At 44.6% G+C, this 14,921-nt stretch overlaps 1 protein-coding gene across 2 annotated transcripts; it reads left to right on the top strand.

Moving 5' to 3' along the window:
* Positions 1-872: 872 nt before the first annotated feature.
* Positions 873-14,563, top strand: LOC100704325 (insulin receptor substrate 2). 2 transcript variants are annotated; one of them, XM_003440900.5, is made up of 3 exons: positions 873-3,784; positions 3,970-4,451; positions 11,652-14,563. In XM_003440900.5, exons 1-3 carry the CDS (start codon positions 1,113-1,115, stop codon positions 11,654-11,656), a joined length of 3,159 nt encoding a protein of 1,052 aa, XP_003440948.1. In that variant the 5' UTR covers positions 873-1,112; the 3' UTR covers positions 11,657-14,563. The 2 variants fall into 2 exon arrangements, with proteins under 2 accessions (XP_003440948.1, XP_005450017.1); XM_005449960.4 differs by having other exon boundaries at positions 3,973-4,451.
* The last annotated feature ends 358 nt before the right edge of the window (positions 14,564-14,921 follow it).

A 14,921-nucleotide genomic window follows, 5' to 3' on the forward strand; every position in this document is an offset into this window, starting at 1 on the left:
GCTGTGCAGTGAGCCCAAGAAAACAGACGATGGCAGCATTTCCGCAGAATTTGCTCGCACATAAGCCTCTGTGGTGTTTACTTCAGCCTTTCCCACTATTCTCTGTGAGATGGCTGTTTTTCATTCAGTGTGAACATTTTGGAAATAAAGTGCAACATAAGCATAAAGGAATACCAAACCCAAGACTAAAACAAAAGAATTCCCCACCATTCTCTGCTTTTTCATTCCCCATCATAAAAAAAAGATCGTTTTTAAAGAGCTAATCACCCTAATTATCACCGAATATAGTCGGGCAGTTGGATGTGAGCATAAATGGAGATGTGCTCAAATAGGAAACACAAGGTTCCAGTTGGATAGGAATACCCACAGGTATAAAAATAGGCCACAACACTCCTTATATAATAAGTGGGACGTCAGGGTTGTTTACAGCGTCCCCGTTTGAGAAATAAAGGGTTACAATCCAGCATTATGCTGCACATTTCAAATCCCCCATTAATCCAAATGGGCTCAACTGGCCTGCCAATCACATCGACAAACATGGATATATTTTGAAGTGAGGTGTCGGTGTTTTAAAAGAAAAACAGAAAAGAAAAAAGAAAACACCCCGGAGGGGGCGGGATGGGGGTAGTGGGGGTGCATGACGCTTTCGTTTTACAGTGGGAAATAGGAATTCACGTTCCTCAATGGACTCGCTGGTATTTTCGTTTTCTACGTGAGAGAGGTTGCTGTTGGAGAAGCAGGGAGGGAGGCGGGGTTTGCTTCTTTCAAGTGAGTAAAACAGCCAATAGTCGGCGACGCTTTGGCGTGACGGACAGGCACGGCCCCTGCAGGACGCCCCGCCCACATATGACTCTGTGTTTTATTCTGTTTTTAGAGCAGCAGCGTCACATGTTGTTTTTCTCCTGGATCGGATCAGTCTGGTCCCCACTGCACTGTTGCTTCTGCTGTGGCGGACATATCCTGCAATGGATTAGAGATTTTTTTTTTTTTTTTTACGGTTTGTATTATATATTTATAAATAATTTCTTTATTTTGCGTTTTGCTGTGAGTTTCGAACAAAAAAAGCAAGAGGAATTTGCTGATCTGGACTTGAAAAGAAAAGCGGAGGGAAAATGGCAAGTCCTCCGGCGACGGGAGGACACCTGTTATCTAATGGGACGAATGGGGTGAAGAAGTGCGGATACCTGAGGAAGCAGAAGCACGGACACAGGCGATTTTTTGTGCTCCGGGAGCCGATCGAGCGCTGCCCGGCCCGCCTGGAGTATTATGAGAGCGAGAAGAAATGGAGAAACAAGTCCGCCGCGAAACGGGTTATAACTTTGGACTCCTGTCTGTGCGTAAACAAACGCGCCGACGCCAAACACAAGCACCTCATCGCCCTCTACACCAAGGACGAATACTTCGCCGTAGCTGCAGACAACGAGCAGGAGCAGGAGAGCTGGTACAGGGTTTTGACTGATTTAATAGCTGAGGGGAAAGTGTATGACAGTCCTGCTTCCACCTCCTCTCTAGTTGGCTTTGAAGAGGCCAGTTACGGACTTCTCACTCCAGCAACACCTACCTACAAGGAAGTATGGCAGGTCAACTTGAAATCCAAAGGTTTGGGTCAGGTGAAGAACCTCACTGGAGTGTACAGGCTGTGTTTGTCCAGCAGGACCATCAGCTTTGTGAAACTGAACTCTGAAACAGCTGCTGTCAGTTTACAGCTCATGAATATCAGGAGATGTGGCCACTCCGACAGCTTCTTTTTCATAGAGGTTGGCCGCTCTGCGGTCACGGGGCCCGGGGAGTTCTGGATGCAGGCGGAGGACTCGGTGGTGGCGCAGAACATCCACGAAACCATCCTGGATGCCATGAAGGCCATGAAGGAGCTGTCTGAATTCAGGCCGAGGAGCAAAAGCCAGTCTGCTAGCACCAACCCCATCTCTGTGCCCACGCGGCGCAACCTCAACAACCTCCCCCCAAGTCAGACGGGCCTGGTGAGGAGATCCAGAACCGACAGCATGGCAGCCACATCCCCAGGGAGGAAGGTCACGCCCTGTCGGATAAGAACGTCCAGCGAGGGAGACGGAAGTGTGACCCGGCCTGTGTCAATGTCCATATCTGTGAACGGGAGTCCCACCAGTCCAAACTCTGGGATTCCCCTGAACAGGTCCCACACCCTCAGCAATGGGCGCACCTGCAGGATGCTGGAGTCCACATACAACCTCCATCACAGCCGATCGATGCCGGCGTCCAACTCCCCTCCTGCTGTCTCCAGCCCCATTAGCATGTCTCCACGAGGGGGGGCCAGGATCTCTACTCCCGACAAAGCTAGGCGCCCCTTCAGCTGCAGTGCCTCCATCTCGGGCTCTCTCAGTGACACTGGCTTCATGCTGTGTGATGATTACAGTTCCAGCCCAGGTGAACTCCGGTTCCTCCCCTTTACTCGCAGTGACACCCCCGATTCCCTGTCCAGCACTCCTCCGTCCCGTGACACTAGTGACCCCTGTGGCTATATGATAATGGAGGGAGTAAATGGGAGCAGGTGCAACAGGGGTGAGGGTCTGGCTTACAGGAAACGAACACACTCTCTCACCACACCGCGTCAACAGAGGGTGGTGGCGCCGTTGTCCTCAGCCTCTCTGGATGAGTACACGCTTATGAGGATGACCCATGGACAGAACTCCCACTCTGCCTCACCCAAAGTTTGCTACCCGGAGGATTACGGTGATATTGAAATTGGTTCATCCAGGAGCTCCAGCAGCAACCTTGGTGACGATGGCTATATGCCCATGACACCAGGTATAGCACCTCAGTCTGGCAAGGCAGACAACTACGTGCCTATGAGCCCCATGTGCGTCTCAGCACCGAAGCAGATTGTGAACCCTAGGGTGCATCCTCAGGCGGCTGCCAGTGGCAGCTACAAGACCAACTCCCCTTCCTCCAGTTCCCTAGAAGACAACGGATACATGAGAATGTGGTGTGGCTCTAAATCCTCCATCGAAAGCCCAGATAGACACAGTGAATACATGAACATGTCCCCTGGAAACCCACCTCCACTCCAGACTCCACCAGATTACTGCTTGGGCCTGCTGGCTGCTGAACCCACATCAGTTAGATCAGCATATCAGACCGGCTCCCTCACACTACCTGCTAAACTGCAGGCCTCCAAGAATGAAGATAACAGCCAGTATGTGCTGATGAGTCCCCAGAGTTTGAGGCAGAGACCTGGGGAGTCTGACTATTATTCAGTGATGCAGCCCAGTGCAGCTCACTCCTCACCACTGTGCCCCTCAGCACCCTCCCCAATCAGACACAGCCGGGCTGAGAACCTCTCCTACAGGGGGAGGCTGGGCAGGCCTAACAGGCTGTCTCTGGACACCCTCAGAACCCTGCCCAGCATGAATGAACATCCCCTCCCAGGGGAGCCTAGGAGCCCTGGGGAGTACATTAACATCGACTTCAGTGGTGCCAGATTCTCTCCGCCCTCTGTCATATCCACAGAGAGCCAGTCATCATCACTGGGCTCCAGCGGTGGGGGTCCTGGGAGGTCATCTCTAGCAGACTACATAAACCTGGAGCTGGGATCACACTCACCCAAGGAAGCTGACACTCCTGCTGAGCGCTTGGACACACTCCCAGAGCTAACCTTGTGCCCCTGCTCGGAGGAGGATGGCGTATACCATGTGGATAGTGAGAAAGACTCCCAGGGCCTCAGTGATGAGGTGAAAAATGATTACACTGAGATGACATTTGGGATGACCAGTTTGCCCCCACAGCTCGTACCTCTGAATGCAGCAAGGTGTGTGTCTGTTTGTTGTGTTTTATCACTAATTATTATTCATTTAAAGTATTTGGTTGTGTGTTTTAGTAAAAATCCTGGTTCACTGCAGGTGGCCACAAAACATCATTTATATTTAATTCATATTTAGTTTTAGTCACATTTTTAGTTACTTTTATCTTAATTTCTCTGCTTCTGTTTTCCAGTAGTCAGGGCAGCAGAGAGAAGATGCTCTCCATGGAAGACCAGGGTATTCCAGAGCACATCGGGGTCTTCCTGCTCGGTCCAACCTCCTCCTCCACAGTGGACCCTGACTGCTCTGCCAAGGTAATCAGGGCAAATCCACAGGGACGCCGGCGCCACAGCTCTGAAACATTCTCCTCTACTGCCACTGTGACCCCGGTCTTCACATCCTTTGCTCGTGGCGACGCCGTGAAGAGGCACAGCTCAGTGGAAAACATCTCGTCACGGAGCAGCGAGGGTTCCGACGAGGAGTACGGCAGCCCTGAGAACCGGCAGAGCTCAGCGGGTTACCCCAATGGACTCAACTATATTGCCTTGAACCTAGAGAAGTGTGAGGACCTGGTTGGCTTCAAACCCACCAGCAGCTGCAAAGGGGGCATCAATGGATTGCACAGCTCACCATATGTCTGCCTGGGATTCAAGGAGGCCGCAACCACTGCCAAAGGTGGGTGAGGTTTATGTCAGATACTGCTGAATAAAATATCCAAACAGTCAGATTTTAGCACAGGCAATGAAGGGTTTCAGGAATGTGAGAGGCATCTCTTTAATTAAAAAGAAAGCGGTACTGCACAGATGAAAAATTTGTGAGGAAAAAAAACATGAGAGAAGGCAGACTTGAATTTCCTCTGGATTCAAATTCAAACTGGCCCTCAGCAGCTGATGCTGCCTTCAATTGCTCTTTTTAAGCTTCTACTTTTGAGTTCTTCTGTGAGTAGTTAATCTTCTTGTGCTTAAATGTTAGCGTGCTACTGGGAATTGGGAGTATCCACATAAAGCGAGGAAAGCAGCAGCAATTCTAAAGATACTCTTAACTGCTTTTAAGATCGCTAACATAGAGAATTTGCAGTATTTCCCACAACATGTGAACACACCATGTGACTGCTATGAAACGTGACCAAGCTGAGGGCTGTGAAGTAAACAAGCACCATGACAGAGCAGGATGCTGCCTCGCTGTTGCTGTCGTGGGCTGAAGATACCAAAAATACAAGCTCAGAATTCCACCGACGCTTATAAAGAATGGAAGTTTGTTGCAAAAAAGGGCAGAAATGACAAATTAGAGATTCATTTTAAACCTCATGCAAAAAAAAAAAAATCCAGAGCAACTAATAAGTCATGAAATATTTATTTGTGAAGTGTATGTAACTGGTTTACTGTGGATGGTTATTAGCAGGCATAACCCAGTTGTTGATGTCACGGGAATCCTAGTGGAGGCTTCCTGTCAGCCGTAATGTCTCTCTGAGCCGCAGGCATTTCCGGCTGTTGTTTTTCAGTTGGGTAGGCATTAGGATGTGTTGCACATCAATGTGACCTCTATATAGACCCCTTATTCCCACCATCCTGTGATCAATACTGCGTCCCAGAATATCCCAGTGAGCAAAACAAAAGCCCCAGTGTGGGGCAGTAGACGAAAGGATCACAAACACAAAGTGCTGTGGAGTGGGGGGCAGCAGAGTTTTGACTTTAAAGCTAAGTGTGACTCTTTGACCCCTTTGCCGTCCATCTGAGACATGCAGCTCACATGTGCTTGCGAGCACGTAGAGGTTGGAGGGGGTGGAGGGATGTTGTACCCCCCAATGTGAGGCCCAGTGTAAATGGATATATGTGTGTGTCCTTGTGAGCAATGACTAGGGGAAAACGACAAAGCAGGGCCATCAGGTAACTGGATGTCATGGTCTGCATTCCTGGCTGAGCTGGTTAGGAAAAGTTGCTGTGAGAGGGGGTTTGTTTTTCTCTGGCTCCAGGCCGATTGAACAGACGGTGGCTTTTATTTCACCAGAAGCCCTCCCTTGTGTGAGGAGGTTGGATTTTTAGGATGCAGAAATAGGGGGGGGGGGGTTAAGTTATTAGTATTTGGAGAGTCAGTGGCGCTCTGGTAAATAAAGCGTAATGTGACAATACCGAGCCCCCCCACATGAAAAATCTGCTTGATTTCCCCCAGGAGTGCTCTCTCCTGCTCTCTTTCAGCTTGCAATTGTGCGCCATCTTTGACCGTGACATGTTTGTTTTTGTCTCTGCTGGCTTGCACGTGTCCCCTACTCATGTTTTTGACAAGTGCTAGTATTTTTATGACACTAATAAAGCTTTTGAATTGACTATGGAGAGGAAGGGGAAAGGGGGAGGGAACATACATGTGGACTCTAGCACGTACACATAGGGTGGTTTTTTTTCTTTTCTGTCTCTGTTTCTTCTTTTTTTTTTTTTTTCCGGCGGTGGAGCCTGTATCCGTGAACGCTTGGCAAAGATGTGCACAGACAGACGGGGGGGGTAGGCTGTGTTGTTTTCCAGTGCTGCCTGCCTGCCTGTTTGCGGGAGAGCGAGTAAATGCGTGCATAATGGGGCAGGATGGCACGTGCACTCCGCTGCCCTTCTGCCTCATTAGTCTGTTCACTTAGAAGAAGTAAGACAAGCAGAGAGAGAGAGAAGGAGGCGGGGGAGGCAGAGTGCTCGGTAGAAAGGGGAGGGGAGGCTCTCTGGCTTTTTAGAGGAACAAATAGACTCATCTGCGAGGCCCCTCTTCCACTGAGGTGCATTCTGGGAGAGCGGGAGCCCTTGTTTACCCGGTTCCTCTGCTGCGCGGTGAAGCGGGGTGAAGGAGGTCAGAGCATTCTGCAAGGGAGGATTTTGGCACCGTGCCCCGCTGGCGGAGGGCTTTGATCCTGTGTTTGTGGGGACGGCACACTGGGCTCCTGGACCGTGTGCCACTCTGACCCAAAAGTCTGCAGGTTTTCATTACAGACAAATACTCCTGCTGATTAGTTTTACACTCGCAGATAAATGCAGTTTGGCTGGGTGGGTAACTTTCACTCTAAAGTGAGGATCAAAGCAACTAAACACCCAAATTGCTCCTCCTTCCATGTGACAACCTTGCATTTTGAAAAAACGTGACGTGCTGCTTCCTGGTTTGTTGTTTTTTTTTTTGTTTGTTTTTCTCTATGCTCCACCTCCAGTGAGCTTAGATGCCTGGCATAAGGGTCAGGAGTTTGTTTACCTCCTGTTTTGTCAGGGAGCCAGGCCATGTGACTTGGAGGCGGTTTTACTGCCGCTCTTACCCAAGCTGGCTGTCTCCACTTGCGGCCCTGGCTAGCCGCAGCTCAGCCAGGTGGATGTTCTGTACCAGACTCAGATTAGTCAAGTCAGCCATCTCTGTTTCCACCACCTCTGACTAATACCTTTATCTGACGGCACCAATCAGCTCCTGCTTCCTGTGATGATTGAAGAGATCATTCCTAATGCTGTATTGATATGATTGTCCTTCACTAGACTTACGGCTGTACATTTTGTTTAAGCATTGAGGGGAACACATTAGGCAGTGGGTTTAGACCTGATCTGTTTGACTGTCAGAACTGTTTGACTGTCTCCTTAAAATCAGGTGAATTTCACATCTTGTTTGCAGAAAGTTGTGATGCAAGCATCTGTATGTAAAAATCAGGCATCAGGAATGGGTGAAGTGCATTCTGTATCACTTTTTGGGGAAATAACCTGCTTAAATGCTCATGGTGCAGATAAGTTTGTGTTCATGTTGGAAACTTGGCATGAATTCAAAACAAGAGATCCATATTTTGGGCTGTGGCAAAACGACTGCAGTGATCACAAAAGCATAATTTCCAAAATGTTGTTAAAGGTGAAGTTTGTCCTTCTTGCAGCTGCTAACCAAGCCCTGCAGTGTTGCCTCTGAAACCTCAGCTCCTTGTTGCTGTTTCCAGTCTGGAAAGCACAGAATCAGAATCTGCTTTATTGAGTGCACATGTATAAGTGTACGCATACAAGGAGCTGGGCATTCAGAATTCTTTCTCTGCTGTTAATATACTTATCAGAATAGACATTACAGTCATCTGTACAGTTGTATCAAATTACAACATAGCAGCTCACCATTGTGATGAGTTTCTGACATGCACAATTTAACTTTCAAACCCAAAAGCAGCATCCATCTCTGTATACTTTATTATCAGCCTGGACTGTGACCGGTGACATCACAATCTTGAGCTCCCTTGAGCTTTGGAAAAGCTAGTGTTTAGCAAGAGATTTCTGAAATGTATCCAAAACAAAACTGCAATAGCCAGATCAAGGGAAGCTATATAATAATGGCTTATGAAATGATGTCATCTTGCCTTAAAATACACGGTACAGTTTTGGGTTGCACAAGTGATATTGTGTGTGTGTACTGGATGAATTAAAGAGGTCCAAGAATGGAGCCCTGTGGAACACTTGTATTAATAGCAAGGTAATTTGGTCTGAAACCTTTGGAACACTACTGCTAGAAAGACATTTATGGAAAACAGAAATAGTTAGCAAACTAGTGAAACTTAAAAAAAACTGGAAACATGCAGGTGTTATAAATCTATACCTAGACTAGTGGTTTTTATCTATGGGCTTCAATTTTAACTAAACATTAGCAGAAGGTGGGAAATAGACTGAGGCCTAAGGGGGCTGCAAGTCCAAAAGGAGCCCTGCTGTGTCACTTCAAGTCCCTCCTGAGTGCTAGTGGCAGATGGCCATTTTCCGGAGGGCGCATGGGTTTTTTGTAAGGGGGGTTAAACACCTGCCATCCTGTTCTTTCTTTACACACTCTCATTACACTGATTTCCCTTACACATGCATGCAAACTACCTCGTAAACATACATATATCCTGCTATATGTCTCTCTGCAGTGCATGCCCAAACTCCAAACCAGTTGACCCCCCCCAACCCAGACCATCTGCTGCACCCACAGTCTTCAGAGTGTATCAGCTCTGTGTGTGTGTTTGTGTGTCTGTGTGTGTAATTTGTCGGCCAGATAAGAGACATCCGCGTCCATCTTCTCAAATCCCACTTCCTGACGTCATTCGGTTGGTTGTATTGTGAGTGATGTCATTGCAAAGTGCATGCAGTGGGTAAATGCACCCACTGCAAGCACTGTGTATCTGTTACACAAGTTTCCACTGATTCGTGTGCTTGATGTCAGAGGGGGAAGCAAGCAAAAGCGGTCTAAGTTGCCCAGCCATGCATTACTAAGTTACTCAGAGCATGCCCAGTAGACCAGGTTGTTAGTCAGTTCCCAAAGTAAGGGCTGAGATTTGTGTTATGCGTCACAAGATAAATGGTAGGGGGAAAAAGTATCTTATTTTGCTTTTTTGCTAAAAATGAGTTTTTGTACAGGAAATTCAAACTCCATTCGAAATATTAAGGCTGTGTAGCAACTTGATGGCACAATTACTAGCAGATAAATTGTGCATTTGATGGTAGCACTGGAACTACTCCATCCTCTTTAGAAATTTACCCCAACAAAGAGCTCTGTTTTGATTTTACGGACACATTTTTTTTTTGCAATTTGAGGATTTACTCCTACAGATGACACCTGATTGTACCCATTAGCCTGATTGCACAATTCATTCTTGCTCCACCCTGACCCTTGAACACGTACACATGCTTGGCTGTTAAATAGTTTATTTACACCTGCGTCAGAGGGAAATTGAAGTTGGGGTCTTACTAAAATAACAAAGAATGGCAAACAACCAAAGTAGGAACTCCAGAAATGCCATGTTACATGATATACGGAGAACAAACACGTAATGCCAAAGGCTCCTGTGTCAGAGTTTCCAATGGTGTGTGTGTGTTTGTGTCACGGCTCAGTGAGAAGGAGGGGGGGCTAAAGTAGGCCGGGATGTTCCAGACAGAAGCGCTAGCTGCTAGATAACTGCGTGGCCAGCGTTCCCCACATTTAGCCAGCCACGGCTCCAGATGAGATTACAGCCTCTGCAGGCGAGATTAGACGGCCAAGGGTAGATCAGCAAGAGCCGGTGGATGCTCCATGGAGAGCAGCTGGGGAATGCGTAACGTAAGGTGTGGGCATTTAGGATGTTTTGTCCAAATTTGAACATGTTTAAAAAGCTGAATTCAACAGAAATCTGACCCTGACTGTAAAATTATCTCGTCATTATAGTCCATTTCTAAAAAAATCATATAAGATCGAGGGACTTATCTTTGGATTTAGTGATTTAACATCTCTAACATCCTCCTCAGCTACACCATCATGTTATGGGGCCTAAAATATCTTCAAAACATCTAAATGTGTCGTTCTGTGAAAGGGAACTGGGCTGGTTGTTTATAAGAGCGCTGAATGACAGATCCAAAAATGGCAGCTTTTCAGGAACTAACAAAAACAGCCTGATCGCTGCGCATATTTGAGGTCGTTCAGCTGGCTTTTTTTCCCCCAGGGTTTCATCAGCCTTACAGTGCTAAAGTTTTCTTAGCTCAAACTGTTTAAGGACATTGATGCTCCCTGTCTTTCTCAGCTCCTACCGCTGCTGCGTTTCCACAGAAAGACAAAACAAAACGTTCCATTCTTATCGTCTATTGCAGCATAAATGCAGCCACCGTTTCTTTCCGTTTGTTTAATATTAGAGATGCTGCTGTACCGCTTGTAGCTGCGCTCAGCGTGTGTCCAGAACAGCATGACAGGAACACCCACCCCCTCCTCATCTTTCTGCATCCTAGATTATGTAATGATGCTTGCTGTGGATGAGCCCCCCCCCCCCCCCCCCCCCCCCCCCCCCCCCACACACACACACACACACACACACACAAACTGTCCTTCAAGTCTTTCCTAGGCTAAACAGCTGGTGTGTTAAGATCAGAACATTACTTTCCAATAAGGCCCAGCATACACACAAACACACTTGCAACACCTTCAGCTGTAAGATACTTTTTATTGGACGAAAGATCTTCATATTTAGTCAGTAGCAGCTCCAGAAATGTGAGGTCAAAATGACCCAATTGTAGCTCTGTGGATAAGAGGCATAGCTTCAAATACCAAAGTGCCTTTAAATCAATAACCAGGCTAGAGTCAGATTATAAAACATTAGTGATATTGATGTAAAAATAGCAAATGTGTTGTTGTTGTTGTGGATGTGTAAAACTATATGTTCAGAATTGTCCCGTGTGTGTGGCACCCACTTGATATTTAAGCTGTTTTTCCCTGTGCCTCCTTGTTATTGTGACACACAAAAGACTAATCTGAGCCTGTGAATGAGTTCACTCTGTACAGTACATGTGTACCTTACAGAGTGAACACTGTTCTCTCGGAGGCCCTCATGTCTGTTGCCTCAAGAGAGCTGCTTAATTGGCACCAGTGTTGTTTGTGGGGAAACTATCAGACTACTAACACGGGTCATTTCCTTTTAGGATGACTGTTACAGTTTTCTAGTTAAAGAACTTGTTTTTTTTGATTGTCGAAGAACCAGATTTGTTAAGTCATTGGATGTTTTGCAGCATTAAAGGTGCAATGTGGGTCTTTTTGGCCACTAGTGGTGCTATAGAGCAGCGTTTGGCCAGTTGACCTTACAGGTGCTTTATGAAAAAAACAGTTCTTAGACCTTGGATGATATTCACACAAGATTTGGTCATTTTGTTTCCAAACAAAGAAAATTGAGGCTTTAAGTCTCCATTCAATAAACTGATTAAAGTGAGACATATTTGCGTGGATTTACATGCCAAGAATTTGAGTGTGCTTTGGTTGACAGTTGGATGCAAATGACCAAATATGCATATAATCGTTAGAGGGTGCAAGTTGAAGTGTACTGGTTTATTTGGCTTAGCTGCTGTGAGAATGAAAATGTTAAATATTTTTATAAAACTGTTGTTTTCTCTTTCTTGTAATCTCTTCCAGACTGAAGGACTTGATCTGTCCTCTGACTTGGAATCTTGACTGACCTGCTGCTCAAAAGGACGAGAGAAAAAAAACAAACAGAAAAAAACAACAAAAAAACACCCCAAACTTTGCCCTTTTACGGGGCTCTGCAGCCCGAAAAGACTGTGTGGACCCTCAGCATCACAAACACACACTTGGGACACAAGCAGATCATCATCTATGCATGTCATGGATTTGCTGATGGCAGGACAGGTGTGTTTGTGTAGATGGGTGTGTTAATGTGTTGTGAATCGGTGTGTCTCCTGCACTTTTAGAGGCCATTTCTCCTGTGACCCAGTTTTTGGCACAAGCACAGAAGCAAAGATAGTCAGACAATAACACAAGTTTAACGGTACCCAAATACTATTTATTTACTTGAGGGTAGTTTTATGACTGCCTGCATGTGTGTGTGCGTGTTTCTGAGAAAAAGTACGACCAACAGTTATGCCAGTGAACAATGAAATCTAGAAATGGCCAAGGGAGAGAGGATACTAAGGTACACTGAGTATACTTAGATTAGATACTTTATTTATTTTTGGATGATGAATGTCTGAAAAGACCTACACAATGCCTTAATGTCTATACTGTCCTTATGTTTTCTATGAAATAAGTGATAAATATTCTATTATTGTATGTTTGTTTGGACCTACATCTCTATATTGTTATTCTCTTGTGGAAAGTAAAATGCCTAGTTTACCATTAAATCTATATATTATTTCAGAAATGTACAGTACTGTGGGGCTGCTTGAGAGTTGATTTATTGTATTGATATTAAAGTATTTTCTTAATTAATAATTTCTTATTAATTGTAACTTAGTTTATTTTTTGTCCAATCAGAAGTGCTGGACTAAAAGAAATATATTTCTAAATCTCTTCAAGAGTTATGCATGTCTATATAACTCAGCTCAGACCCCCACAACACCAGGCATCTGAATGCACTGTACCTCCCACAGCTCCTCAGTCACTTGAGCCTGAAAACCTCACACACTCCTACCTTCAAACCTACGGCCTGCTGTTTAGCTCGATGCAGGTCGCCCTGCTGTGATATCGTTTGACTGTACAATTGTCTAGGCGAGGTGATAACGGAGGGGTGGAGCCGGCGATAGCTGTTGAGGTTGGGGAGCGCAGTTGAGCCGATATCTGGTCGGCGAGCGAGAGCTGAAGAAAAGGGGAATGGGGCACCGAGGGGGAGGAGGGCTGGGCAGCAAAGAAAATGTAGCACGAGAGAGGCCCACAGCCACATGTGACACCCCCACGGAGGCTCACGGAAGAGTCAGCTGTCTGGAAAATATGATTACATGGCAGACAGTATAACAAAATTGGAGCTAGCTGAAGAAAATTATGTAAGGTTACGAGTTAAAGCAAGCCATTGTAATTGAATTATTATTTAATAATTATTTCGTGACAGGATAATGCATTAGCCCAAGCAAAGAAGAGTAGAAGTCAGCAATAGTAATAAATATAATGATAACTAAATGGAAAAGATCTATCACAAAAATGCGTCTATTTAACCTTTGCTACCATTAGCAAGCAGTTAGCCTGTGGCTAACTGTGATCCCCATTACCAACTTTTTATTCCAGACCAAATTATGTCTGAACTCCTAAGAGAACAATTTGTATTTGTTGTATTTTTTTCTGTTTCTGAACATGCTAACATACTGTGCAAAGCTAATAAGTCTAAAGAAATTTCAGAAGTAAGCAAACTGGCTAATGTTATCAAAAGCTAGGTAATGCTAGGACTCTTAGCAAATGTTGCTAATGTTAACTCATAGACACAAAACCTTTAACTTTACTGTTTGCAATATTGACAGTTTCATTTGCTAGAGGAAAATGTGTTATTTCCTCTTTAGAAAAACTGGCTTGTTTTAATTTGATGAATCCAGTTGGGGGAAAATTATTTAAAAAAACAAACAAACAAATCTGAATCAAGACTCTTTCTGTGAACCTCCAAAATGGCCGCTAGGGTATTTGTTTTCAAGGTAAATTTAAAGCACTCTATCGGTACCCTAACTGTGGTCTTTGTGCTGTCTGCTGTGGCAACTCCAACTGGCTCTCTACCCCTTTAGTGTACAGTAGATTGTAAAATTTTATGTCTGAATGTATCGTTGAGCTGGTGGAAACACCTCAGAAACAATGTGCAAATGGTTTTGACAAGAGTTAAATAATATTGGAGCTTTACCACACTAAGTCGTGGTATCTATTTATCTTCATAATCTTGAATGTGTATATTATGTATATAGAGTTTAACTAAAGAAAAAAATCTATTGGATATACATAGAGTACTTAGATTTAAAATACGTTGCAATGATATTCCTGTGTAAAGACTTTGGCTACAGATTTTTAAAGAGGGGGTGGGGGCGCTTTGGGGATATACAGTTTATTTTATTCTTTTCTCCATCACAGTGTCTATATGAAAAAAAAAAATTCTCTTTGTCTATTTTACTATAGAAATCTCTTTGCCTTGTTGACACACTTTACCTAATGGCATATGCAATAGTGATATGAATAAAATCTAGTTTACAACTGTGGAACCAAATGTAATGTTGCATTGATTTCTTTTTCTTTCTTGTGATGGGCAGGAGCTGTTCAGCTCCTTGTACATTTCTCTTTCTGCCAAGTGTTTTTGTTTTTCCATGGCTGGGAACTTTGTTCGCGACATGTCTAAATGCGCTTTCCCCATTTCTGTGTCCATAGACAGATTTTTCTTCATCCGCTCATCTTTGACTCAGTTTGAATGTGTTGTCTTCCAGTGTACATAATTCAACATACTGTTTATTGTGATGAACACAAGAGATGATTATAATGATTTATAAATTTTGGTAGTTGAGTATTGCTTTTGTCTGTATTAATTATGAATAGCAAACCTAAAGAAATAAATGAATTTATTTAAAGAGCTACCGTCTTTGTCTTTATTTTTTTCATTACCACAAGTTATATTTCTTGCAAACTACACCATAACAATAATTACTGACTTCTTTCTTTGTTTCATATGTTTAACCCCCTAAGACCCGAACTCTTCCATGGCATGCATTTTTAATTTCTCTTTGCTATTTGGGCTGATTGGGACCTGATGAATATAAAAACAAAGACTTTTTTTTTTTTTTTAACCTGATTTTTGTTTCTGAGAAAAATGAGATCCACATATGAGGACATTCGCTTTAAATTTTGACAGAACAGTGGCAGTATAATGTCCTCTTAAGTGGATATCAGGCCCTTGTAGAGCAAAATTTAATATTTTGGTCTAGACAA

This window comes from Oreochromis niloticus, linkage group LG23 (genome assembly GCF_001858045.2).
Source record: "Oreochromis niloticus isolate F11D_XX linkage group LG23, O_niloticus_UMD_NMBU, whole genome shotgun sequence".
Lineage (NCBI taxonomy): Eukaryota > Metazoa > Chordata > Actinopteri > Cichliformes > Cichlidae > Oreochromis > Oreochromis niloticus.

Coding starts and splice junctions, on each gene's coding strand:
- LOC100704325 (XM_003440900.5), top strand. CDS start 1,113: ATGGCAAGTCCTCCGGCGACGGGAGGACACCTGTTATCTAATGGGACG. Junction 3,785..3,969: donor GTACCTCTGAATGCAGCAAG/GTGTGTGTCTGT, acceptor TCTGTTTTCCAG/TAGTCAGGGCAGCAGAGAGA.